Genomic DNA, 25351 nt, shown 5'->3' on the forward strand with positions numbered 1-25351 from the left:
CTGTGTGTCTGTATCTGTGTGTGTATGTCTGTGTACATGTGTCTGTGTGTATGTGTGTCTCTGTATGTGCATGTGTTATGTGTGTCTGTGTGTTGTGTGTCTGTGTCTGTGTGTCTGCGCGTCTCTGTGTGCATGTTGTGTAGTGTGTGTATGTCTGTGTATGTCTCTGTGTTTTTGTGCATGCGTCTGTGTGTTGTGCGTGTGCTTTTGTCTGGGTGTCTCTGGTGCATGTGTAGTGTGTGTGTTGTGTCTGTGTATTAGTGTGTGTCTGTGTGTGTCTCTGTGTCTGTGCATGTCTCTGTGTGTATTGTGTGCATGTGTCTGTGTCTCTGTGTGCATGTGTCGTGTAGTGTATGGGTGTGTGTGTCTCTGCGTCTGTGTGTGCATGTGTTGTGTAGTGTCTGTGTGTCTCTGTGCATGTCCATATGTGTGTGGTGTGTGTGCATGTGTCTGTGTTTCTGTGTGTGCATGTGTTGTGTAGTGTGTGTGTTGTGTGTGTCTTCTTGTCTGTGTATCAGTGTGTGTCTGTGTGTGTCTCTGGGTCTGTGTGTTAGTGTGTATATGTGTTGTGTGTGTCTGTGTGTCTCTGTCTCTGTGTGTGCATGTGTTGTGTAGTGTGTGTATTGTGTATGTCTTCTTGTCTGTGTATCAGTGTGTGTGTGTCTCTGTGTGTGCCTGTGCATGTCTGTGTGCATGCTGTGTGTGTGCATGTGTCTGTATCTCTGTGTGTGCATGTGTCATGTAATGTATGTCTGTGTGTGTGTTTGTGTGTCTCTGTGTCTGTGTGTGCGTGTGTTGTGTAGTGTCTGTGTCTGTGTCTGTGTGTCTCTGTGTCTGTGCATGTCCATATGTGTGTGGTGTGTGTGCGTGTGTCTGTGTTTCTGTGTGTGCATGTGTTGTGTAGTGTATGTCTGTGCGTGTGTCTGTGTGTGTGCCTGTGTCGTGTAGTGTCTGTGTCTGTATGTCTCTGTGTGCCTGTGCATGTCTGTGTGCATGTTGTGGGTGTGCATGTGTCTGTGTCTCTGTGTGTGTGCATATGTTGTGTATGTATGTCTGTGTGTGTGTCTCTGTGCACGTACAGGGGCATAGCTCAGTCATGCAAAACCATCTTCCTTCACCCTGACGGTTCTCTCCTTCCTCAACCGGAAGCCACTCCTTTTTGTTGTGAAAACAAATAAACTACTTTCTTACAAAAGAAAGACCAAATAACCTGAAAAGCTCAAATAAAATCCACCTTATGACACAATATTAAAAGCATAGAAATTTTCAGTGGAGAAAATCCCACATCAGGCTGAGGAAGCCAGGCCAGCTTAACTGGAGTCTCTGCCTGTTTTATATTTCTTTTCTACTCTCCACTCCCATTTGCCAACAAAACTATGCTCTCTCACAGGGGATGGATTCACCCCTCAGCATCTGACTGACATGCTTTTCATTTGAATTCAAAATATTTGGTGATGACTGGCAAAGAATGAGGATGGGGGATTGAATATTACATCATCGTATGCAAGCTTCCTCCTCCCTCACTTCCTCCCTTCTTCCTTTCTTCCTCCTTTCTCTCCTTTTCTCCCTCCCTCCTTTCCTTTCTCCCTTCCCTTTTCTGTTCCTGTTGTGACTGTTCCCTGATTGAGCAGATGTGGACATGCAGGAGCCAACTGCAGGAGTGACTGACGCCTCCCAGACGCTGCCCTCTGAGGTTACTGTCGCCAAAGATTGCCACACAAAGTGCAAGAAGAGTTCGGCATTTGATTGCATCCTGCACAATTCAAGCAGGACAAATTGCTGCAGAAGATGGCACCAGAAATAGCCACCATGTAGTGTGTTCTCACCACATGACAGACACGGTGCTGCTTTATAAGCTTGTGACTTGCACTGTCTGAGCCCTGCACACCTCTAGCAGGGACACGCATTTGCTCCATTTTCAGATCAGGAGACAGAAGCTCAGAGAAGGTGAACGATCTGTCAGCGGTCACACAGCTAGGAAGTGGCGGGTGGGACTTAGCTGGATTGGACTCTGAAGGCCACGCACTTTGTCATGTCCACATCCTTACACAGATCCAAGCCCTTAGGCACACATTAAAATCTATTCCCATCCGTATGTGTTTGGCAACCACATGTCAACAAGCTGTAACTTTCTTGCCTATTTCAGGAAGACATTATTTTCTCTCACCTGTGTTTATCATCATCCCATTTCTGTTTCAAGAAGTCAAAACATGTGAAGATAGATTTGAAGAATAGCTTTTTTGGCCATTTCTGGTGGTGAGATGCAGTCAGGAAGATGGAGTTCAGATGCTAAAATATTGGAATTTCTGATGCATATTCATGGTTAGAGGGAAAGTCAGTTGCACTGTGGAATTAAGAAATCTAAGAAATATAGGAAATCTAAACTGAGAAAAACTCATTAACTGTAATGCGTCCAGGTGCAGGAAATTTCAGGTCCTTCTCTGTGCCCAGCCTTCCTGGAAGGATTTTATTTAAAAATAGTTTTTAAAATTTTTTATTTCATTATTTTTAGTTGACAAACAAAAATTGTATATAAAGGCTTTTGTGTTTTATCCTGAATGATAAAGGGCTGCACAGTTGTTTCTTGCTGCCAGAGTTAAGTGAGCATATTAATAGCATGCAGCGTTCAGCTCTTGTTAGTTTTCAATAGGCTCATTTGCCTTTGATCTTTTTATTTCAAAGCCAAAAAGAGACCATAGAGAGAGAGAAATGATCACATTATAGCTCCTCCTTCAATATGAGTAGCTCAATCCTAATGGTTTCTTTCCATCGAGAAGGTTTTAGTAACCAAGTGACTAAGTTACCTAGCTAAACTTCCCCCTCCTTCTTCATCAATACCTAATTAGTATTGATGCTTTTCTTGGCTAAATCTTATTTCAGAGCCTGCACAAATGAACTTTTTCCATAAATGAACCTTTTAAAGTGTGTATTTGAGATATTTTTAAGCCTAAGAAAATAGTTTTTAAACAAGTTATGCATTGATTTCCTCTTACTCTGAAATATTTCTCAAGTGATTTTTCCTGAAAGATTCTTTGTGGTTCACTGAACACAAAAAACAAACCATGTACCAGGTCTGGTAGAGGTTACAGGGATATAGGTAACTTGGCATTTGTTCCCAAAGAGCTTAGGTCTCCAAGAGGAAATAAGACACTTCAACAAACAGCCATAAGGTGAAATAGAGAATTGTCCAGTGCTGTAATTTAACTGCTGATTCCTCTGTACCTAAAAGCTGGTTAAATTATAGTTTTATTGAATGCTAACAAACTTTTATTCCTCTCCTGCATGGAATGTTAAAAACCTTTTATTTTCTCTGGGCTATAATTATGGTGACCACATTTTCCATAGCAAAAATTAAGACACGTCATCTGACAAAGGATTCTTGTGCCACTTCTAGGTGTGAGACCACCCATACTTAGATTTTTTAAAAAGCAGGCTTTTTTAGGCAGGCCCTATAAAAATAGAGGTTTGTTAAATAGGTGTGTTTTTAGACTTTTCATTAAAAGCCTACAATACAAACAGTATTTTATTTTGTATCTGAATCAACATGTTATATCCTAAAGCACTATTTTACAGCCCAAGGGTATGTGTTAGTCTATTCATGAAAACATACTGCCACATAGAGTAATAATACCTGCCATTATCTAGATGTAATAAAAAGGTCCCAAGTGGTCCTCTCCAGGTCTTTAATTTTCCTTTTGAAGATAAAGCTCCTTCTTTTACTTTCAAGGTTCAAGGTTTTTGAAGCTTGCAAGTGATTGCCATTGAGGTGTGCCAGATGTGAGCAATTGTGAGCACAGGACTTTGAAAGAAGGTGAAGGAGTGACTTTTTCTTCCTTATTGTCTTCCACTACTATCATCTGTGGTTTCTACACAGGTAGCTTTTTCAAGACAACAAAGCATGGGAAGGGAAACCAGCCAGGGCTGCCGCAGTCCAGGCACGAGTCTTCTGAAGTGAGGAGGTAGAGGCAAAACAGGCCAGGATCTGTGACTTCCAGATGATGAAATCAAGGCCTGCTGGACCAAGATTCAATGACTTTCTCAAAGCCACACAGCTTGTTGGTGGCAGAGTTAGCTCTAATCCCCAGCTTTCTGAGCAAGGGAGATTTCTCTTCCCACTATGATGTTTTCTTGATGTTCTGGGGTCACTCTGGTTGATTTCCACCCACTCCGATGTTGGGTGCACCCCCTACATGTGACTGCATCATTCTAGAATTATAATTCTAAAATGATATGTCACTGGACTATCATGGAAAAATAAGCTGGAAGACCTGGAGAGGTGATGCCTGCCACTGATGGCTCCTCTGTAGAGGTGACCTTGCAGGTCACCAGGACTTCCCCAGGCCAACTCTCAGATGACCTGGAGCTAGGTTCAAGGCAAGCCTTATATACCATAATTCCTGCTCTCCTGGGTGTCACTGACCTGCTGCTGATCCAGGAGCCCTTGGGATCAGACTTTTCCCATTAATGCTTTGTTTACGGTTATAACATTGCAGTATTTAGTGGGACCACTGCTCTATTTATTATATGGTTTTGCTACTTAATTATTTTGGAACTTGGCTGCACTTATAAGTTATCTGCTGAATTTTTTTGTAGTTCATAAGCATAATGACTGGGTATTCACAGTCATATGTGAGATGTGCCAATCTCAACCTCTATGCTATAATATATACTATAGTAATCATTATAGTATAATCTAGGTTCATAACAACCACCTTCCTTGTTACAACATCAGCGCTTTACCTGCCTCATGTGCGGTGGCTCATGCCTGTAATCTCAGCATTTTGGGAGGCCAAGGAGGGCGGATCACTTGAGGTCAGGAGTTCAAGACCAGCCTGGCCAACATGGCAAAATCCCATCTCTACTGAAAATACAAAAGTGTGGTAGCATACGCCTGTAATCCCAGCTACTAGGGAGGCTGAGACAGGAGAGTTGCTTTAACCCAGTGGGGGCAGAGGTTGCAGTGAGCTGAGATCGCACCACTGCACTCCAGTTTGGGCAACAGAGCGAGACTCCATCTCAAAAAAAAAAAAAAAAGAAAGAAAGAAAATCATAAAATGTATGTCTCTCTCAAAAAAAAAAAGAAAGAAAATTATAAAATGTATGTATCTCTTTCATTAAAAACATATCCAATAATTCCACCAAGAAACTTGACTGACCTTCACTTTCAACCTCATTCCACTGTAACCTCCCATTCATTCATTTCATTCAATGACTACTTACTGAGCAACTACCATTTGGCAGGCACTTTTCTGTTTCAGCATCAAACAAATAGCGACAAATTCCAGACTGGTTTTGGTTTATATGGGATTGGATGGTGCTAATAACTGTATCAAAAAATAAAAACTATTAGCTTGCCAAAAATTTGGATTAACATGGGAGCAGAGAACTAAAGGAAAAGGGAACTCAACATTTATTGAATATCAGTCTCTATGTCATGTGCTGTGTTGTGTGGTTTATCTCATTTAATCATCACAGCAGCCCTGTGAAAGATGAATATGATTATTTTTATTTTCTACAGATGAAGAATCAAGATTTAGGAATATAGTATATCTTGCTTAAGGTCATACTAGTAAGGGAGTAAATTAACATCCGTCTTTTCAATACCCTGCTAGATGTGATGATATCATTTTAGAGTCATACATTTGATATATGGACCATCATACTGAAACCTCAGAACACATTTTTGCCCACTAATAATATATATCAAGGAATGTCATTCACAGATGAATGGATAAGGAAAATGTGTGTATGTGTACACACACACACACACACACACACACACACACATACATACATATTACTCCACCTTAAAAGTATTTTCATATGCAACAACATGGATGATTCTTGAGGACATCATGCTCAATGAAATAAATCAGTCACAGAAGGGCAATACTGCATGATTCCACGTATATGAGTATCAACAGTAGACAAATTCACAGAAGCAGAGAACACAATGGTTGTTACCAGGAGCGAGGGGAAGAAAGAAATGGGAAGTTGCTCTTCAACAGTAATAAAGAGTAAGCAAATCTCATATTAAGTGTCTGTAACACACACATACACATAAATGTCACTTTAATGAACTTGTTTAAAACATCATTAGAGATGTAGTTAAGTTTCTGTTCTCCTTATCATTTATGTAGCTTTATCTATATTTCTGAATAGCAGTAATCACTCTGGTTTCATAACAAGCATCTTCCATGGAATACCTTAGCCCAGATTAGCTATTTGATGACCACAGTAACATGTGCTTCTCAGATAACACATGACCTTTCATTTGGCTCAGAACTTAGTGGTTGACTTTGCTAAAAATAGGTCTTTAATGGTTGAGTGTGACATTTCATCATGGGGTGTTATTTGGGAGTTTTTTCTCTTCATACATGAAACAAGTATGGCTGTAGAATTGATTACCCTTGTCTCCTTGATGAAATACGTTCAAAATTTCAAAGATATTGAAAATGTTTGTGGCTAAAGTTAGTTACACAGAAGTATGAAATCTGTCAGTGCCTGGGGACAAAACCCTCTGTGTATTGAAAACATAAAGGTAGGCAGGGCAGCATTTCTAGAGAGGAGTGAGAGTGCATTAAGTCTGGATTCTGGGGCAGGGGTGAGGGAGGAGGTCTTGCTGATATAGGTCTTGACCAGGTTGGTGCTGATGCAATGGCAGGTGCTGCGGCTGTGACATCCCCTGGTGATGTCATTTCAAGGAGCCAGCTGCCATCAGTGCTTTCCAGAGCCTGGCTCTTTGGGGGAGGGGCACCAAAAGATACAGGAGATAGATGTGCACCTCAGGACACCTTCTGCCATCTCGTTGGCCGTCTCTCTCGTTTGGGGTCTTGGCAGAAGAGTTGTGTGAGCCATGCTTTTTAGCTTGTCTTACCACCCTAAATACTTCCCGTCATCCTAGAATAATATCCAGGCTCTTGATCTGATTTCCAGAATCCGACACTGCCTTCACACTGATTCCCCAGCCTTAGCTCTCACCAATTGCACACTCGCCCATTGCTCGGGGGGCCACTCAAACTGACTTCCTGATCCTCCAAACACATCAGGGTGCTCTCTCTTTGGGGTCTTCACTGCTTGTGACTTCTGCCTGCATTGTACTGCCCCTAACTTTCCCAGTGTTGGCTCCTTCTTGCCTTTCAAATCTCAGCTTAAATGTCACTTTCTTAGGCTCCCTGGAACACACAGTCATTCCCTCTCCTGTTGCCCCACTTTAATTCTCTGAATATTTTAATACAGTCAACGCCGTGCTTGTTTATTCTTTCAGATCCATGAAAACAGGGACCATGCCTGCCATAGTTCCGACAAGGCTCCCAAGCCCTAAGCAAGCACCCTGCACGTAGTAGTTCAATGAGTGGTTGCCAGATGAAGGAAGGAGGCACTTAGGCTCTAGGTGATTTAAATGTAACGAACGTATTTGTAGGTTATGTTTTAATAATGCAAAAGAAATGAAGACCAGGTCAATTTTCTTTTTTAATTTCATATTTCAGCCTCAACACTTAGCTATTTCCAATTGGTCAGAGATTAATTAATCACAGACAACAGCCTGACCTAAGGGGATTCAAATGTACTGCTCTTTTCAATGATTTGCAAATGCACCGACCTAACACCCACTCTCTGGCACAGATTTCAGAATCTCCACTTAACACATCAGTAACCTTTAGGGCTTATCCTGAACTTGAAGGCTGGCTTAACTTTTGCAGTAAGCAGCTGCTTTTGCATGGATGCCCACATTGAGTGATTTCACCAGAAACCCACCTCAGCTACTTAAATAAACTATGATGTATTTCATACACACAAAGTGTTTTTTCATGTGAGTAGGCTAGTGACACTACTGAATACAAATGACCTGTTTTTCAGTATACTGGAACCTCACAAAGTTTTTTTCTGCCTCAAAAGTGGAATTCAGTTGAAGATGAGTCTGTCCTTAGAAGACTAAATTATTGCAACAACAATAAAATAAATACTACAATAAAATAAATACTATGATTTTATTTTACAATAAAAATAAGTAAAATAAAGACTTTTCAAGAAACAATAGATACTGGTGAGGCTACGGAGAAATTGGAACACTTTTACACTGTTGATGGGAGTATAAATTAGTTCAACAATTGTGGAAGACAGTATGATTCCTCAAGGATCTAGAACCAGAAATACCATTTGATCCAGCAATCCCATTACTGGATATATACCCAAAGGAATATAAGTCATGCATGTGTATGTTTATTGCAGTACTATTCACAGTAACAAACACATGGAATTAACACAAATGGCCATCAATGATAGACTGGATAAAGAAAATATGGTACATATACACCATGGAATACTATGCAGCCATAAAAAGGAACAGGATCATGTCCTTTGCAGGGAGATAGGTGAAGCTGGAAACCATCATCCTCAACAAACTAACACGGGAACAGAAAAACCAAACACTGCATGTTCTCACTCATAAGTGGGACCTGAACAATGAAAACACGTGGTCACAGGGAGGGGAACAACACACTGGGGCCTGTTGAGGGTAGGCAAGGGGAGGTAGAGCATTAGGACAATAATTAAAGCATGCAGGGCTTAATACCTACGTGATGGGTTGATAGGTGCAGCAAACCACCATGACGCATGTTTACCTATGTAATAAATCTGCACATTCTGCACATATATCCCAGAGCTTAAAGTAAAGTTTTTTAAAATAAAGACTTTTACTTACTGGGATAGCCCCACTGTTTCTAGGGTTGAGAACCATCTCCAGTAGCTTGAACTTCAGAAGGAAAGGAGAATTCCCTTGCAGGGAGCATGGGGTGGGGGGCAGTTGTGTTACGTCTGAAAGTGAAATGTGGACTTTAAATATTGATGTACGTCTCACAATACTATTGGTGTCCACAGCTTCTGATACTTCATGGGACATCCCTTTGTACATGGGATCTAACCTTATTAATTTAGAGAAAATATGTAGATTGAGTTTCAGAAACCTGACCTTAGAAAAGATTTTTTTAAATAAATAATGGGCTGTTATTTGTATTAGCAAATCACACGGAATGTCCTGTGGCACGGAATCATTTTTGTAAAGCTCTGCATTCCAAACCAATTCTTTATTTGCTCTCATCTCAGGGTGCTAATAGTTAATTTGGAGATTATTATTTAGGGTGGATTCAACAGTGTTACGTGGGAAATTTTTTAGGGAGAATCATGGGAAATTATGCTTTTTCACATTTTTTTATCCTGGGAGAGGGGGCATCTATTCTTTTGCTCAGTGTGACAGTGAGAGTGAAGTGAAGAAAAGGATTCTGCTGAATTCAGGGCGAGTAATATGGTAAATCCCAGTTTATCTTAAGTGCAGTAAAACCCCAGGCAGCTAGAAGAGTGAGGTATTTGGTCAGTTCAACATTCTGTTTAATCTAGAAGTAGCCAGTAGGCTACTTCTCCGTGGACAGATTTTTATAGAATTCAAATACAACAAAATAGACTTGACACCGTAACTCTACTAAACACATATTTATCTCTGCTAATGACTTAGAAGACACTTAAAGATCTCACCAAGCCTGAGAGTCAGAAATGGCCGTTAGTAGGGATTTCTGGCTGATAGTGGGAGTGTTTTTGCTGATTGAAAGAAGCACTTCATTGGATGCAGTGGGTGGGGGAGTGGGACAGCAGTTCTTGTTTTTCCAGGTATAACTCAGCAATCAGGGTGGCTTCCTTAGAAACACATAGACCGTAAAATGAGATAATGTATGAAAAGCCCCTAGTGCTGAGCCTAACACCGAAAAATGTTCGGTACATGCAAGATGACTTGACCATGTTTATCTGTGATTGGTTTGGTTTACTTTTGCTTTTTTCTTTTAGGGGTGCGGGAGCTCTTCCTACACAGCTAAGGGCCCCTCAGCTAGAGAAACGTGGTATACTTAACACAGGACAAGCAGAAACTTTTTGACCTCCAGCGTTGTTTATGTTTTTAAACTAAGCAACCACAGAGGATAACTACAAGGAACTATCATGAATTATGGCTAAATTCTGAATGATGACCCTTTCAATCAGTTGCTAGTATGACTCGACTCTACCTTCTCCCCTGGGGCAAGCCTAGAAAGAGAGAGTTAGGAGAAACAAGTGTAAAACAGCCTAGATTGTTTTTCTTTTTCTTTTTTTTTTTTTTAATATGCTGTTAATGAGAGGGTAAGTTCTTGTAAAGTTTTTGGAGAGCGCTTTGACTTTAATTTTGAAAACGCTAAGTTTACATAGCCTTTGACTGGGTAATTTCACTTCTACAAGTCTTTTCTATGTATGTGTAAGGACATCTATTAAAGCATTATGTATTTTAATTTTGCAGCAGAAGGAAACTTGGGGGGAAAAAGGAATGTCTACGTAGCGGACTGGCTAAATTGATAAACAGATATTATGAAATAAGATGCTACTTTTAAGAAAGGTGATGGACATTTATGAACTCACATGTCAAAATGTCTGATTTATTGTAGAGGGAAAAAGTGGAAGTCTGTATGGATAATATGATTTTATTGATGAGAAAAATATTAGATACATATACAAATCCATGTATCTTCACAGCATTTTCTGGAAGGATATATAATATACTTTTCCACTAATATATAATTTAAGGAATATGAGTATTATAAATTGAAATGAATTATTATTACAAATGAACACAAATTAAGATTTGTTGATATACACATATTTATGGTAAAAGGAGTATAAATTATTTAAAAATTTGCTTTCTTACATCTGTTAAACATCTTATAGTTTATGTTCTAATTTACTTATTCCAACTTTTATCTCTATCATCTGTATAATTAAACTCCAGTTCAGTTTAAGGTCGTTTATAATTTTCCAACTGGTGATTTTACTGTTTCTTAAGTAGTGTTGAAGATAACGGTGATAGCACTAGTCATCCCTTATTGAACCCCTATGATGTGCTAAACACATGTTCTTATATTTTCTCTAAACCTCACAAAACTGTGAAAGATGATGAGGAAGCAGACGATCTGCCATCTTAAGGCATTTGCTAAAGTCACGCAGCCAGCAAGTAAGTTTCAGAGCTAGCACTGAAACTCAGGTCTAACTCCAAAGACCGTACTATTTCCATATGTCATTCTGCCTTAGATACAGTGCTGGTGAATTCGTTTTTCAGAAAGTCTCTTGGTGGGTAGAACAGATAGTTGTTTAAAAAGAGATAGAAAACGTGCTTTGGATGGTTATGGCTTGCTAGCATTTTCCACTCACCATTGTTATTAATTATTCTGAGTCTCCCATTTGTCTTAACTTTGATTGTATACTTAAAAAGTTTATGGAAACTTCCCAGGCCCCTTCGATTCTGCTGATGTTTCCATGGTCGGAACGCCAACCCTATGAGCAGGCGCCAAGTAGAGCAGGCCATCTGAAGACGGCTCCAACTTTCAGGACTGGGCCTGGCTCAGATGTGAATGCCATACCATTGTTTATTTTCATGAGATAAAGAGCAAAGAAAAATAAAAAAGCAAAATCTGCATTTGAAAACATTCAAGTAACGTAATCTGTATTCCTTGAACTAATTGTAAGCCTGGCCTGGTTTCGATTTTAGAGATTTCCACAGCTCCAGGGTACCCTCAGGGTGGCCATGTAGAAGTCTCAACAACAATAATGGGAAGATTCTTCCAAGCCTCTGCCTCCCTCTCTTGCTTTTCTGACATGGCTCACCTGTTCTTTATTTGGCTATTTACTGGGACATGGTCTTTAACTGAAGTTTTTCATGGTTTTTTCAACCCATTAGGGTAAGTGGGGTGGGTGTAGGGGGCTATGCCCACAAAACAGACATCCAACCCAGTTTTAGGACTTTTTAGAGGAAACGATAGCTATATGGAGTCCTGAAAGAGAAATCTTAGAGGTAGAGGTGCCCACGTATCTAGACAGAGCATGTGCGGAAGGTAGAGATAAAAGAGCACACAGTCCATCTATAGAACTGTGAGTCCCCAAGCATCTGACCTCTCTGAATGAGGATATTGACTACAGGTTAGTAGACCTTGCTAAAGACTCATCATATCAGGATTACCAGGGTACAGAAACATTCCTACAATAAATGGCTCTGTTGCTAAACATTCCCCCTATAACACCATTGTGGACACGGTGGGTATTTGGGTATTTGTGACTCTTAAATCTCTCTCATATCTGGCCATACCTGTGTCTGCCTCTTAAAGTCACGCTGGCAGGTGACACACCAGGGCAAGATGAATACTGTAGGTACTCACGTAGAATGAAATGATAACTTCCTGTTCTAAAAAGGGACCGTTGGTGTAATATCCTTTTTGCAAAAACAGGGAAAAGCTTAAGGTTGGAGTTTCTGTTTTCAATAATGAAGATGGATGTTCACATGAGAAGACAAAACAGAATGCCCCCGCCGTGGGCTAAGCAGTTGGCTATTTTTATTTGTCAGGATAAAAACATCAAATGACAGTTCTTTATTTCTCTTTATGCATTTAGTACTAAAGCATGCTACTAAATCTTAAGTTCTATGAACTCCTGACAATGTATAAACTTGGGTTTCCAGTTTGTAGACACCACATGCTAGTCAAGAAAACCTTTGTTTGGAGTTCTTTTCTTTACTAACTGTTGCATCATCCAAATGTATTTTTTGCCTATGAAAACTGAAAAGGTGAAGACCAAATTTGGAAATTCATCTGTGCCAATGCACACAGCACCATGAACAAAAGAAAAATATACGTATTGGACTTCGGAAAGTAAAATCACAGATCTATTCTGGTTCAGGGTCAGCCATAAATGGAATTGTAAAGAAAGGCCAGAAAATAATATACGGTTCATACTTAAGAACTAGAATGGTGGTATCATATACAAAATGAATTGAGCCAAAAGATGAACAGTAAAATGCTCTGGTTTTTATTGTTAGCAAACTTCCACTAATTATAAATTAAAGGCAGTCAGTAATACCCATAGATTAAAAAGCTAGTTGAAAACTGAGATTCCTGTAGTAAATATTAAGCATTGTGTGGTACATTAGTCACATGTGTATAATAAAGACAATAAATCCACGTAAGTATAGCAATGATGAAATGCGTGTAAAGCAGTTTGAACTCCACAGAAGTAAGCAAAGTATAAATAGATAGCATGCTCAGGCGCAGAGAAAAGCAAATGCTATTTTAGCACTTGGGTTAGTGATAATTTATTGTTCAGGCTCTCCAGTTGAGTCAATGTTTATATGGGGCTGTATATTAACTGAAACCAAAATAGTCTGTGCACATCACTGTCTTGGATAGATTACTGAGTGATCAGCAGAAACCGTATCAAACAACCACTCCCTACAAGCGAGGGATTTATAATATTTAAAATATTCATCCTAAAGCTTCAAGCTGTTTTGACAATTTTGTCTGTTAATAAATATTCTTCAAAGAGAGGCAGTATGGCATATATCATGGAAAAAGACTGTAGAGTGGTTTACACTCCAAACTCAGGACCCAGATTGCCTGGGTTCAAGTCCTGGCTCAGTTACTAGCTGTGTTGACTTTGGGCAAGTTACTTAACCTCTCTGTGCCTTAGTTTCCTCATTAGTAAGTGGGGTTAAGGATAGTACCTACCTTGTAGGGTTGTGAAGCCGGAAGAATTAATACAAATAAAACAGAAGAATGCCTGACACAGAGTGAGGGTTCACTACCTAGACTCTGCCACAGACCAGCAGAATGACTTTAGACAAGTTGCTTAACCTTGACCTCTGGTTTCTTCTTTGTAAGATGCAAAGGATAATAAGCATCTCACAGTGTGACTGTGAGAATCAAATGAGATACCATATGGAAAGCAACTAGCCCTGAAGGAACCACTGAAGATTTCCTTCTTTGTGTCTCTTATCCTTTCCGTTGCAGGGATATTTTTCAGGACAGTTTTTTTTTTTTTTAGCATCTCTGAGCGTCAAACACTGTGTTCCGACCCCACTCACCTAGCCTTGCCCACACCTTGTGAAATCACAAACAGTCAGACATCAGAACCCAGTAACTGGACTTGAAGACCTGGCCTTTCATCATGACATTGCTTTTCCATAGAAATACATCCTTCAGAAAGCCTTTCAAGATTAACCCATTTCTGGCCTCCTCACGTCTTGATTGGTGTGGGCTATATTTTCATTTGTGACGCTGAATATGTCTGACCATTTCATATGTATGTTATGTCTCCCCAGCCAAAGCAGCTCTCATAACTCCCTCTTGTTAGCCTTTCTTGCCTGGATTTTGGTCTGATTAGATTAGAGTTGCACAGGGCCAGAGGATTCAGCAGGTGATTATCAGCTGTGAAACTGGCAGTGTCACTAAGGAGTGGAACCAAGATGTTTAGTGCTTCTGGGACAACATTGATCATGCTCGGACATCCAGACCCTGAAAAACTCAGATCGTTTCTGGGTCTAGAGTCTACATTCCAGAAGAAGGGTAGAAACTTAAGAAGTGGCTATGGAAGACTTTCAACAACTTACTGGAGGTGTCGCCAGGAGAAGACTAGAGGGTGATCCTCAAGGCGCCTTCGAGGATGGCATCACTTGCTGAATTCAACACAGTTTGGAGACTTCAACAGTTTGCAGAAGTCTTCGAATATTTCAGGAAGCCTCTGCCTCTATCCTGCTCTCCCCTGATGGGCTACAGTCTGTATTACAGCAGGAATCCTTTTGCAATGAGTTGCGCTTATCTTCAGGCAAATGCCCCAGGTAGGGATATGAGGTTTTATTTACAGTCTGCAAACGTTCCTCAAAGAGACTGGTGCAAAGCAGAGCTCTGTGGACTTCCTCTTGGCATGCTTGGAGACCCCTCAAACGCCAGATCCATGTCTTAGGGACTGACTCCCATTAAAAGCCAACTGTCCAGGTGTTCAAACAAGAATGCCAGTGTATTCATCTATAATGAGAATGTTTCAGATGAATATTCACGCTTGCCTGGCCAGCCCATGCTTTCTGCAGGCAGCCCGATTTTCCTAGGTTTTCCTAGGAGGGTTTTCCTAGGAAGCCCGATGTGCTACAGAAGCAGCTTGGTGAGCACAGAATCCGAACACAGGGAGTTAGAAGAGTGGGCTGGTGTCAAGCTGAGGCCACACACGCATATGCAAGGTCTCCTCAGGTAGCGGTCAAGGCTGCCTTTCCATGGCCAAAGCCAGCGTTGGCCTCTCAACCAGCAGCCGATGAGTCCCCGCTCTGATTAGCATCTCTGTCTCCTGCATGTACTCAATTGAGTTGTAATCTCACATTTCAGGATTGGGACCATCCTGCTGCTTTGCGGGGCCTTTTTCTCTTCTGCTTTGTCGTGCATCTGTGCCGCTGTGGTCCTAGGGATGGGAAGTTTGAGGGCGGAGCCCCATGTAGTCTCCTTCCACAGCGCAAGGGAGGAGTGCCACCTTGGGATACGCTCAGAGAAGGGCGGTGAGAGGGGAATGCGGTTATTCTTGCTAACATAAATTATACAGTTTAATGTATACAAGAGATGGGAAAAAGAAAAGAGCAAAAGAATTCTTTCCAGGCAAATGTTTACTATGGAAACTGCATGATTACAGATGACCATGTACAGTTCTGAGACACACTGGTTCAAGCCCCCCACCCTGCCCCATGCAGAAGGCAATGGTGTGAGTTTCCTTTCTTCTGAACTCCTGCCGCACATGGAAGGATTCCGTCGCCACCCCTGGTCTTCAGTCGCCTTTTTCAGAGTTAGTTTACTTGTTGTCTTTACATTTTCTCTCGTCTAGAGGCTGCTTTGGCTCTCTGAGGTACCCATGGGCACAGCTGAGCTGATGGCCAAGCGTGGGGGCCCCATCTGCAGCTGTCTCTCAGAGGAACAGCTGTCCCATGCCCAGGGAGAGAGCAGGGACTGTGTCCCAAACAGCTCTGTGCCCCACCTCACCCTCTTCACCATAATAGCTCGACTCCCATGAAGCCTCCTGTGATGTGAGCCACAACACCAACTCCTGGCGCGGGGGCCATTTTCCTCATCTGGGGCAGTGGAGGAGCAGACACCTGCCCTCTTCTTTTTCTCCCTCACTGCTGGCTGACAGCCAAGGGGGCGGTGTCCAGAGGGGTCATTTCCTGCCCTTTCTGGTGGCTTGGACTCCAGGAGCTGCTGTTAGTTACCCTTCTGCATGCTCATCTGCTGGCCGATCTTACTCTGGGTGGAAGGTTTTGTGTTTATTTTCCTTCCCCAGCACTTCCTTGTCCAGAGCAAGGGGTGGGTCTGAGCCCCACCATCAGTGTGACATGCATTTGTTCATTTGTGCATTGACAGAGATTCATCAGTGACCTATGCATACACAGCTCAGTGCTGAGTGCTCCAGGCAGTACCGTGACTTCAAGGGTTTGCAGAAACCTTCAAATATTTCAGGAAGGCTCTGCTTCCATCCTGCTCTCCCCTGATGGGCTACAGTCTGTCTTACAGCAGGAATCCTTTTGCAATGAGTTGCTCTTATCTTCAGGCAAATACCCCAGGTAGGGACATGAGGTTTTATTTACCATCTGCCAAACTTCCTTAAAGAGAATGCTGTAAAGCAGAGCTCGATGCAAAATTTTTTTGTCCTACATGTGGTATGCATGTTTGTGTGTGTAATAAAACTGCAGAGTTGATTTGCAGAATAGGCCAATGAAGCCTGTTTTATGGTCTGATTTATGGCAGGAGAATGGAGTTAGCACAGCCACCCCTTGTTTCAGGCTGTTTAATATGCAGGGTGGCTGTGGTAGCTGCTCTCTCTTCCTGTCACCCACCCCGTGGACATCCCCTGGTCTCAAGGGAGCAGCATGTGATGTTCCACAGTCCCTCCTCTGCAGAGGCAAGCCAAGGATGCACTGTGCCCATTAGGTGTTAGGAGCTTCGCTCCATGTGCTCAGCTGGCGGTGGCTCTGTGTTTGCTCAGCACAGATGTGGCTGGACTGGCACTGGGGCCACACGGTGCTTCTTCACGGGGCTCTATTTCAAACCGTGGGCTGGTGGTCAGAACCTCTTCAGCCTGAGCGTGTCCAGGTGAATCTCCTGATTCTGCAGGCTGTGGCTGACAGGCCTAGATAGGGAATAGCTTCCAACCTTGGCTGTGCACTAGAATCACCTGGAGTATTTTAAAATCCTGGTGTCCAAGTCACACCGGAAACCAATTCTGCCATACTCCCCAAGGGTGAGATCCAGTGCTCTCCAAGAGATTTCGCTGAACTGGCAAGACCCGGAAAGGAGAAGGGAGGAGGGAGGAAACCAGAGCAAGATAAGGGGAGAAGAATGGGACCAGGGAGAAGGAAGAAATGAAGGGCTGGCCAGAGGTGGTGAAGTGTGGGGGTGCCCCCAGCAGGTGCCTGGAGATCCCCAGCAAAAGGATGATGTGTCTGCCCCATCTCTGGCCCTGGACTTGGACGTGAGGAACCCAGAGAGCATCAGAAGAGGAGGCAGGGCTCCTTCTGTGGAATCTGAATGTGGCTGCCCTTTCCATCAGATGAACTGCTTCCTAGCTGTGGATTTCCAGATTCAGAGTTCACTGGAACATCTCTGAGCTTCTGTGTCTTCATTCACAAAACTGGGATGTGAAATGCTGCTTGCAGGTTGTTGTGTAGATTTGATAGGATGATGGTGAAGCTGGGCACATGTCAGCATTCTGCAAGGGAAGCTTAATGATGATAGACCTTGGAAAAAATGCACAACTCTATTTCAATAAAATGTCACCAAACCTTCCTGTCGCTGAGTTCTCTCCGCTGTGCTGAAAGGCAGTGGTTCTGAAATGTTGTTTTAGGTTAGCTAATAAGAAACACAGAGGACGGGGTTCACTGATGGGCCCAGGCATCTGCATTTGCCCCCAAGCTCCCCGGGTGATTCTCACAGCCAATGCTTGGGATTCTCTCTGTAGATGAGGACCTGGAAGGGCCAAATGGCGTGGTGGGATCGCAAAGCTGAGAGAGAGAGAGAGAGAGAGAGAGAGAGAGAGAGAGAGAGATTGATTCTATGCCGCTCGTGGAGCTGTACTACCTTCCAGGGCTTGTTGTGGACCTCCTAGTTTCTCTTTCTAATGATTTCAGTGACTGTCCCCCACTAACATAGAAAAGAGGGGTGTGTGAGGCGTGTCGGGGCCAGCAGCCACAGGGGGGTAATTTTGGCTAGGTTCCACCTGTCATTTACAAGTCAAACTGAGATGAGCTCTAAAACTGGCATCCTCCAAATTAGCAACCTCCAGCCAAACAAGGAGAAGATGCTTTTTCATTTCTGGTGGCGGAGGTAAAAATGATTGGTCTCTCTTGCGTGTTGCACTTGCTTATTCCAAAAGCTTTACATCTGGGGCCTCCATCGTCAGCCATGAGGGCGTATGGTGAAACAAAGCACCTTCCCCATGTTCGTGTTTGTTTTTAAAGGCATGAAAAGCCCCTCGGGTCACAGTGATTCAAAGGGTCTGCACACTGACACGTTTCCACTGGGCATTGTGAGAACGTTGGTCCATGGGAGCCCACAGGACCCTTGGTGGATTTACTGCTTATTGTTTCTGTTGTAACTATAATAGGAAAAAGGATGTGTCTGCCCATAGGAACGGCTACCGTAGGAGCCCTGTGAGGAAGGCCCGGGAGCCTCCTTGATGATGGAGGCTTGAGAGCCCCATCATTAGCAGGGGTCTAGGAGCATTGGCTGGAGACCCCCATCCTACAATGCAGCTTCAGTGCCCCCTGCTTCTCCGAGGCAGAGTTCTCACCAATGGCAGGACTCAGCTGGCTGGCAGTGAAGCATTCACGTTGCCGTGGTCGGCCTGGGAAAGTGGAAAGCGCCATGGAGATTAAGCCTGGGGTGGAGCGGACGGACAGCCCCTGCCTCCCCCTTCTCTCTCCAGGGGAAGCAGTGCTGCCCAGCAGCCCCTATAGAGGCAGGGAGCTGGAGCAAGCCGTTTGTTTTCCGTTTCACAAAGGAGAAGAAGGGATTCCTGCTGCAGTTTTTGCTGAAGAACAAGACTTCCTAGCAACACCAAGAGCTTCTGCTTTAACAAAGGATTTTAATATCTGCCTTCCCTGCTCTTCCGCATTTGGCTAGGGAGCTGGTGTCTGATTCAGAAAAGCAACTTTACTATGTAGGACGTCGATCTTCATATCGCTAGAACTCATTTTCCGTAACCCGTCAGGGGCTAATAAAATACCAGCTAGGAATCTGTAGCAGATTTGGAAGGGAGAAGAAGGGAGAAAAAGGAAAGGGAAGAAGGAATGATGCAGAAATGTAAGGGTTTCCTAATCAGGTGAAGCACGGTGCTTAACGGATACATTGCATAGATGGCCGTGTGCTTTTGTAACTAGGGGCTCTGAGGTCTTTCATGAATGAAGGGATGGATATAAGACATTCATCACAATACCGCACAAGTCTCATTGAGTGAGAAAAGAGAAAGCTAAGTGAATGATCAATCACAGAATGAGGACACTTACAACAGTAATGAAATGGAGCATCTGTTGAGCTACTGTGTGCTACACTGCATTCTAAACACTGTAATACCTGGCACCTCGTTTCGTCTTCATGAGAGCTCTAACCAGTGAGTCAGGTACTATAATCATTCCCACTGTAGGAATGAAGATGAGATGACTTGATCAGAAACTCTTGACTTAATCAGTGTGAGTGTCCATCCAAGGACCGCTGGTAAAATTCAGGCTGGGTAAAGATCAAGTCCTTTGCGGAGACATGCTCCCTCCCCCAGGTGGAGTTTGGAACCTTCACCTCCTGACCTGCCTTCCGCATCCCAATATAGGGCTTTCTAGGAATCAAGCCCATGGGATTAGGACTCCTTTGGTATCTCCATCTTTCCTCACCTTTACAAATAGCAGCAGGAGAAACATGGGAAGGGGCTCTTGTGTATTATAGCAGGCACAGACAGTTCCAAATATGTGGGATGAGATGAAAGCCCCAGGGGCTCTGGAAGGACCCAGGATGGCCTTTTCGAGAGCTGGAATTGACCGTGTGTCTGAGAATCTGGCAAAGCTGCCGGTCGGAGCAGCCCGTCTCAAACTCTCTCCTCTTTTCTGCCCATGCCCAGAAAACACCTTTTCTTTTCTTTTCCTTCCACTCCTGCAGCTTTGCTGAGCACATTCCCAGCTCACAGGAAATGTTCAGGGGTGGGTGGACCATTCATTCCCACTCTCCATTGCAGAATCTTTGTGTGTTAAGGGCAGGAAAGTAGGTAAAAACAGCCACTGGGCACCCATGCTGTGCTTCAGGAAGTCTGCTCCAAGATTCCCAAGCAGGCTCAAGAATGGAAGCAGAGAACAAGCCAGAAATATCCCTGCTGCCTTATTTTATTATTTTTTTTTTAAATTGCATGTTGGTGCTTTTCCATTAATTTTAATTGAGTCGAGTCCCATGACTTTTGTGATCCCCAAATCCTCCATAAACTTGCTGCAACTGACTTTTTTTTTTTTGCCTTGAACCCCTTTCCCTTCCCTGCCTGGGAACCTGCCCTTTAAATTGGACATGGCTGGGATTTTAATCGCTCCTCAAAGGCGCAGTGACAATTTCACAACAAAGCAGGGAGGCTGGGGGTGGGAAGGGGAGGGAGTTTTGTTTTCTGCTCCTATTAAGAGAGCAACTGTTCTCTGTTTGTCCCCTGGGGCCCACTCTTGGCACCAGACTGGGGAGACCTCAAACTTGGTGTTGCAACATCCATCAGACCCAAGTGAGTCTGGGGCTCCTCAAAGGTGAACTGCAGCTGTTTGGATAAAATTCTAAAATCTTGTTTGGGAGATTCTCAGCCCCTGTTTTACAATCGTTCTTCCTGGCAAAGAAACCAGGAAGTTTTACTTTCCCAGGATCTCAGGCAGGTAATTGTTTTCCCAAACTGTATTTTAATCTAATGGAAATGGACATTCTTTGCTCTGAGAACCTTCGCCCACATCCATAAACCGTTGGTATCCGCCTTGCCCATGGGAGGGAGGCTCGATGACAAGAGGGCCCCGCCCTCCCCTGAGACGCGTTTCCATCTCTGGTTATAATTTGGAGCCATTTTCATTTCTAAACAACAGTTAGGAGCCTTTTAGTCTCTTGGCATCTCGGGGTGCTTTCCTGCTCAGCGGCGGACCACGTCCAGGTGGTGGGTGATCTCCCGAGCATGGGAATTGGCAAAGTCTCTTACGCGGTGTCATTTTTAAGCAAAGTAGCATAAACGGTGATGAGCTGGTAGTTTCTGCCATAACCAATGCTCTCATGGACCCTAGGCTTCGACTGATTTATCATGAGGCCTCTTGCTCAAGGGACTTGGCTCCCGACAGGAGCCCCAGAGGCCCTGAGTCTGGGCCCTGAGCTCACACTGGGACTGCGAGCTTAGGGAAGCGGCTGCGCCAAATCTCTCTGGAGGTGCACACCTGCACCCATGCAGGATGGCCTGGCGGGGCTCTTGTTGGGAGGAGGGCGCTGAGTTAATTCTCCACCCCTGCACTTCCTGAAGATGCCGAGAGTGCGCTAGGCGGAGGAGATTCAGCCCTCCCCAATGAATTCCGTGACTGCAGAGTCAGCTTGGAAGCTTCGGTGGGGGCCCTACCCCCTCTCTCAGCCCCTTCTTCTTGGGGGCTGTTTCTTAACCCATCACTAAAAATGTAAAAGCCAAAACATTTCAGGGGAAAAGTCCGATTTGCCGGCATAACTTTGTTACTCATCAGCAAATACTGATCTGTCACCCCTTGTGCCAGGTGCCTCAATACCGGAGAAGTAGCCCATTTAAAATGTGAGCAAAGACTCCCGTTGTCTAAACGCCAGGGTCAGGCAAGGCGGATACGTGGTGTGAGGATGCTGGGAGCTGGCTGAAGATGGAAAGCTCACAGCGGTTGTTCAGAGAACCGCAAAAGGGCCTCCTGGGATATTAGCACGCGGGGAACATGCCCCAGCATCAGAGGCCCTGGGTCAGGCCTGGATTTTTAAGTGTTCTTTGTGCTACTCCTCATTTTGTAGAGAGGCATCCGTGGTAGAGGTGAATTTTGTAAAATATGCAAAGGTATGGCTGAATAGTGAGCCCTTCCCCTGTCCTCAGGAAAAGCACATTTGGTACCTCCTGTCAGAGGGGACTCGGCAGTCAACTAAAGACTGGTTTTTTTAGTTTATTTTTTACTTTTGAAAAATGTTGGCAGGGCACGGCGACTCACGCCTACCGAAGTGGGCAAATCACTTGAGCCCAGGAGTTCAAGACCAGCCTGATCAACATGGCAAAACCCCCTCTCTACCAAAAATACAAAAATTACCTAGGCATGGGGATGTGGGCTGTGGTCCCAGCTGCTCAGAAGGCTGACGTGAGAGAATCACCTGAGCTCAGGAAGTCGAGGCTGCAGTGAGCTGTGACTGCACCACTGCACTCCAACCTGGATGACAGGAGTGAGATGCTGTCTCAAAAAAAAAAAAAAAGAAGAAGAAGAAAAACATCAAGTTCTTTGGGAAGGGTTGGGAGGTAATAAAGAGAGGTTAATGATTACAGATATACAGTTAGATAAAGAAATAAATTCTAGTGTTTGATAGCACAGTACATTGTAGTTAGCAATTTATTGTGTATTTCCAAATAGCTGGAAGAGAAGATTTTTAATGTTCCCAACACAAAGTCATATTTTGAATATGATTCTTGGAAATAACATATGTGAAAGTCTCTAGGCAGTGCAACACATTGTTAGCTAATTCGACTACAGCATTTGGCTAGCACCACTCCCAAGTCTAACTTATATTATGTTTCATAATCTAACTTAAATTTTGTTTCATGATTTTTTTAATCAATTGACAAATAAACAGTCTTCAAATTTGCCTGTATCTTTTAACGGTCAGCAAAGAAGTTCTTCAGTGTTTAGGGTCAAGCCTTCTTTTCCAGTTATTTTTTCATGGAAAAGAAGGCTTCGCCTTTGAGGTGATGAGTATCCTAAACACTCCAATTTGTTAGGCATTGGATGCATGTATCAAAATATCACATGTGCTCTATAAATATGTATAATTATTATGTATCAACTGTAAAAAAAGAAAGGACTATTATTGCCCTTGCCCGTTACCCACAGACCTACCACCCACTCACTCTTTTATTCACTGACTTATTCATTCATTATTTCATTCATTTATTCTTTCTCTCTCTCATTCACTCACTCATGCAATCAACAAGCAGTCCCTGAACAGGCACTGACTCTGCGCTGGACACAGTCTGAGCAGACAGAAACCCTGTTGGGAGCCAACAGGAGGAAGGTTCTGGATCCCTGGTCTCCAGGTGCCTGACCACCTGCCTTGGCCTTCTAGGCTGCCACTGGGTCTCTAGTGTCAGAAAGGAGTGGCCGGAGGATGAGAGACAGACCCATTTCTTAGGCTGGGTCTCATCATTTTAGAAAATACTGAATAGTCTGCAAGTGATTTTATCTCAAGCATTCTCAAAACACTCATTTCCATCCTGCCACTGCTCCTCATGCTAATAAAGGAAAATTCTTTCAATGAGCCATGCCAAGTGCTGACCAGAGCAAACAGAACAGCTCGTCTGGGGAAGCAGGCAACCAAACCACGCTGTGGGAGTTCAGGCTGAGATCATTTTTTAGATTCCTCTTTGCTTGAAAATGCCATCCACAATTTTCACCCTCCTTCCCATCATCCCAAGTCACATATCCTTCCATCATAACAAGTCACATCTCCAGTGTGAGTGCTTCCCATGTCACAGGCAGCGGAGATTACAGTGAAACTGCTCAGAGAGGTGCAAGCCCCACAGAAAGCTGAAGATCAGAGGATGCCTGTCTCTCAGGCTCCTGATACTCTTCAGAAGGTGTCTAAATAGATCATCTCCTGAGTAGTCCCAATAGCTTTGCTGTCTGATGTGGTGTGGAACTCCAGACAACCTGGTCTCCCTGAGAATATTTTTGGGCACCTGTGTAGTGGGAGGAGGAGAGAGCAAGGGTTGGGAAATCTGACTTTGAATCTCCGCTCTATCACTTACCAGCTGACTTATACAAGCCACCCCTTAACTTCCTGAAGTCTGAATGCTAACACTTTGGGGTCCTTCTTAAATCCATTGGTAAAGCAGGTTTAGCACCAACAGGGACCTTACATGAACTAGCAGGGCTGCAATTCACCTGGGATGCCCTGCACAGCTGTGCTGGTTGCTTACAGCTGGCTGAAGTCTAGTCTGATTGACCTAGGTACACACTATGCTAGTTGCTAAGTATTTTGAGTATGACTTTCGGAAATAATATATGTGAGTCTCTAGGCAGTGCAACACATTGTTAGCTAATTCGACTACAGCATTTGGCTAGCACCACTCCCAAGTCTAACATATTATGTTTCATAATTTAAATTATATTTCATAACTTTTTAAATCAATTGACAAATGAACAATCTTCAAATTTGCCTGTATCTTTTAAGGGTCAGCAAAGAAGTTCTTCAGTGTTTAGGGTCAAGCCCTGTTTTCCAGTTATTTTTTCATGAATGCTGGTGATTTGGTTGCCTGAAGTTCCAGGGAGTGAACATTATCCAAGCTTTGGAGAGAGACTGAGAACTGCTCATGGGGGTCTTGCAAATGAAGATAATATTTGAAGAAAGTGACTTTTGACAAAATGTGGTAGACTTCTAAAGAATGTCAAGACAGATACCCCTCAACTTTGATTTGTGGATTAGCATGACATCTTAGGTGAAATGGCAGACATATGTTTTTAGGAGCATCCTATCTAGTTCTTAACGGAATTCTACAAAATTTACTGTTTTGGGGAGATGACACACAGATGCAGTTAGATTGAGAGAACTCCTTTATGCTCTTTATAACAGAAAATGAATGTACCATTTTTTACTTGAGTCTTTGAACAGACAAGTATGAGTTGGTGTTTAACGTTAGATTAGGTTGTAAATTGACAGGATACCCAACCCCATACATCAGAAAAAGGGGAGCAGAGAGAAAAAAATACATAAATAAAAAATAAAAGACCTGAGACATCCATTTATCCATCCATCCACGCATACTAGAAATTCTGAGTTTCAATTGTGTTTCTTATTGAGTAATGTTTTGGGTTCATAGTCTTGGCTGGGTCCCTTAGCATTTAGTGAAACAGCTGCTAACCTAGGAAGTAGGTAATCTTTGTTTATCTGTTATCTGTAAAATGAGGAACAAAATAGTACTCATTTCATAAAGGTTTTAAGAATTAAATAAGTAAATATACATATGTGTCTGTATATATATATATATAGTCATATATCCATATGGTATTATAGATGTGTGTGTCCTTCGATAATTAAATTATAGCTCTGTACACTCTCTCCAGAAAAATTCACAAACACAAGAAACTTAATATCTTCAGAGATTTTCCAAAGCCATAGGCCTCCTCTAATTATCCAAGTGAGGAAACCCTTTCTATACGGAAATTCTTATGATGTTTTTCTCACTTAAAAGGAAACTGCAAGTCAAATTTGATTATAGTCTGTATTCT

General features: G+C 43.0%; 1 protein-coding gene and 1 pseudogene across 2 annotated transcripts in view; both read left to right on the forward strand.

Annotated features, from left to right (window-relative positions):
- BCL2 (BCL2 apoptosis regulator) overlaps nt 1-25351 on the forward strand; it is a 197414-nt gene that overhangs the window by 122164 nt on the left and 49899 nt on the right. The window contains exon 3 of one of the 2 annotated variants that reach the window (XM_074383291.1): nt 1632-24738. The exons of the other annotated variant lie outside the window; for it this stretch is intronic. Coding sequence (XP_074239392.1) covers nt 1632-1664 — 33 coding nt within the window. The 3' untranslated portion in view covers nt 1665-24738. Of the gene's footprint in view, nt 1-1631; nt 24739-25351 lie in introns of those variants that run through there. 2 annotated transcript variants of the gene reach the window in all.
- Nucleotides 4582-4750, forward strand: LOC120361751 (small nucleolar RNA U13; annotated as a pseudogene).

Source organism: Saimiri boliviensis, chromosome 13 (genome assembly GCF_048565385.1).
Source record: "Saimiri boliviensis isolate mSaiBol1 chromosome 13, mSaiBol1.pri, whole genome shotgun sequence".
NCBI classification, from domain to species: Eukaryota; Metazoa; Chordata; class Mammalia; order Primates; family Cebidae; genus Saimiri; species Saimiri boliviensis.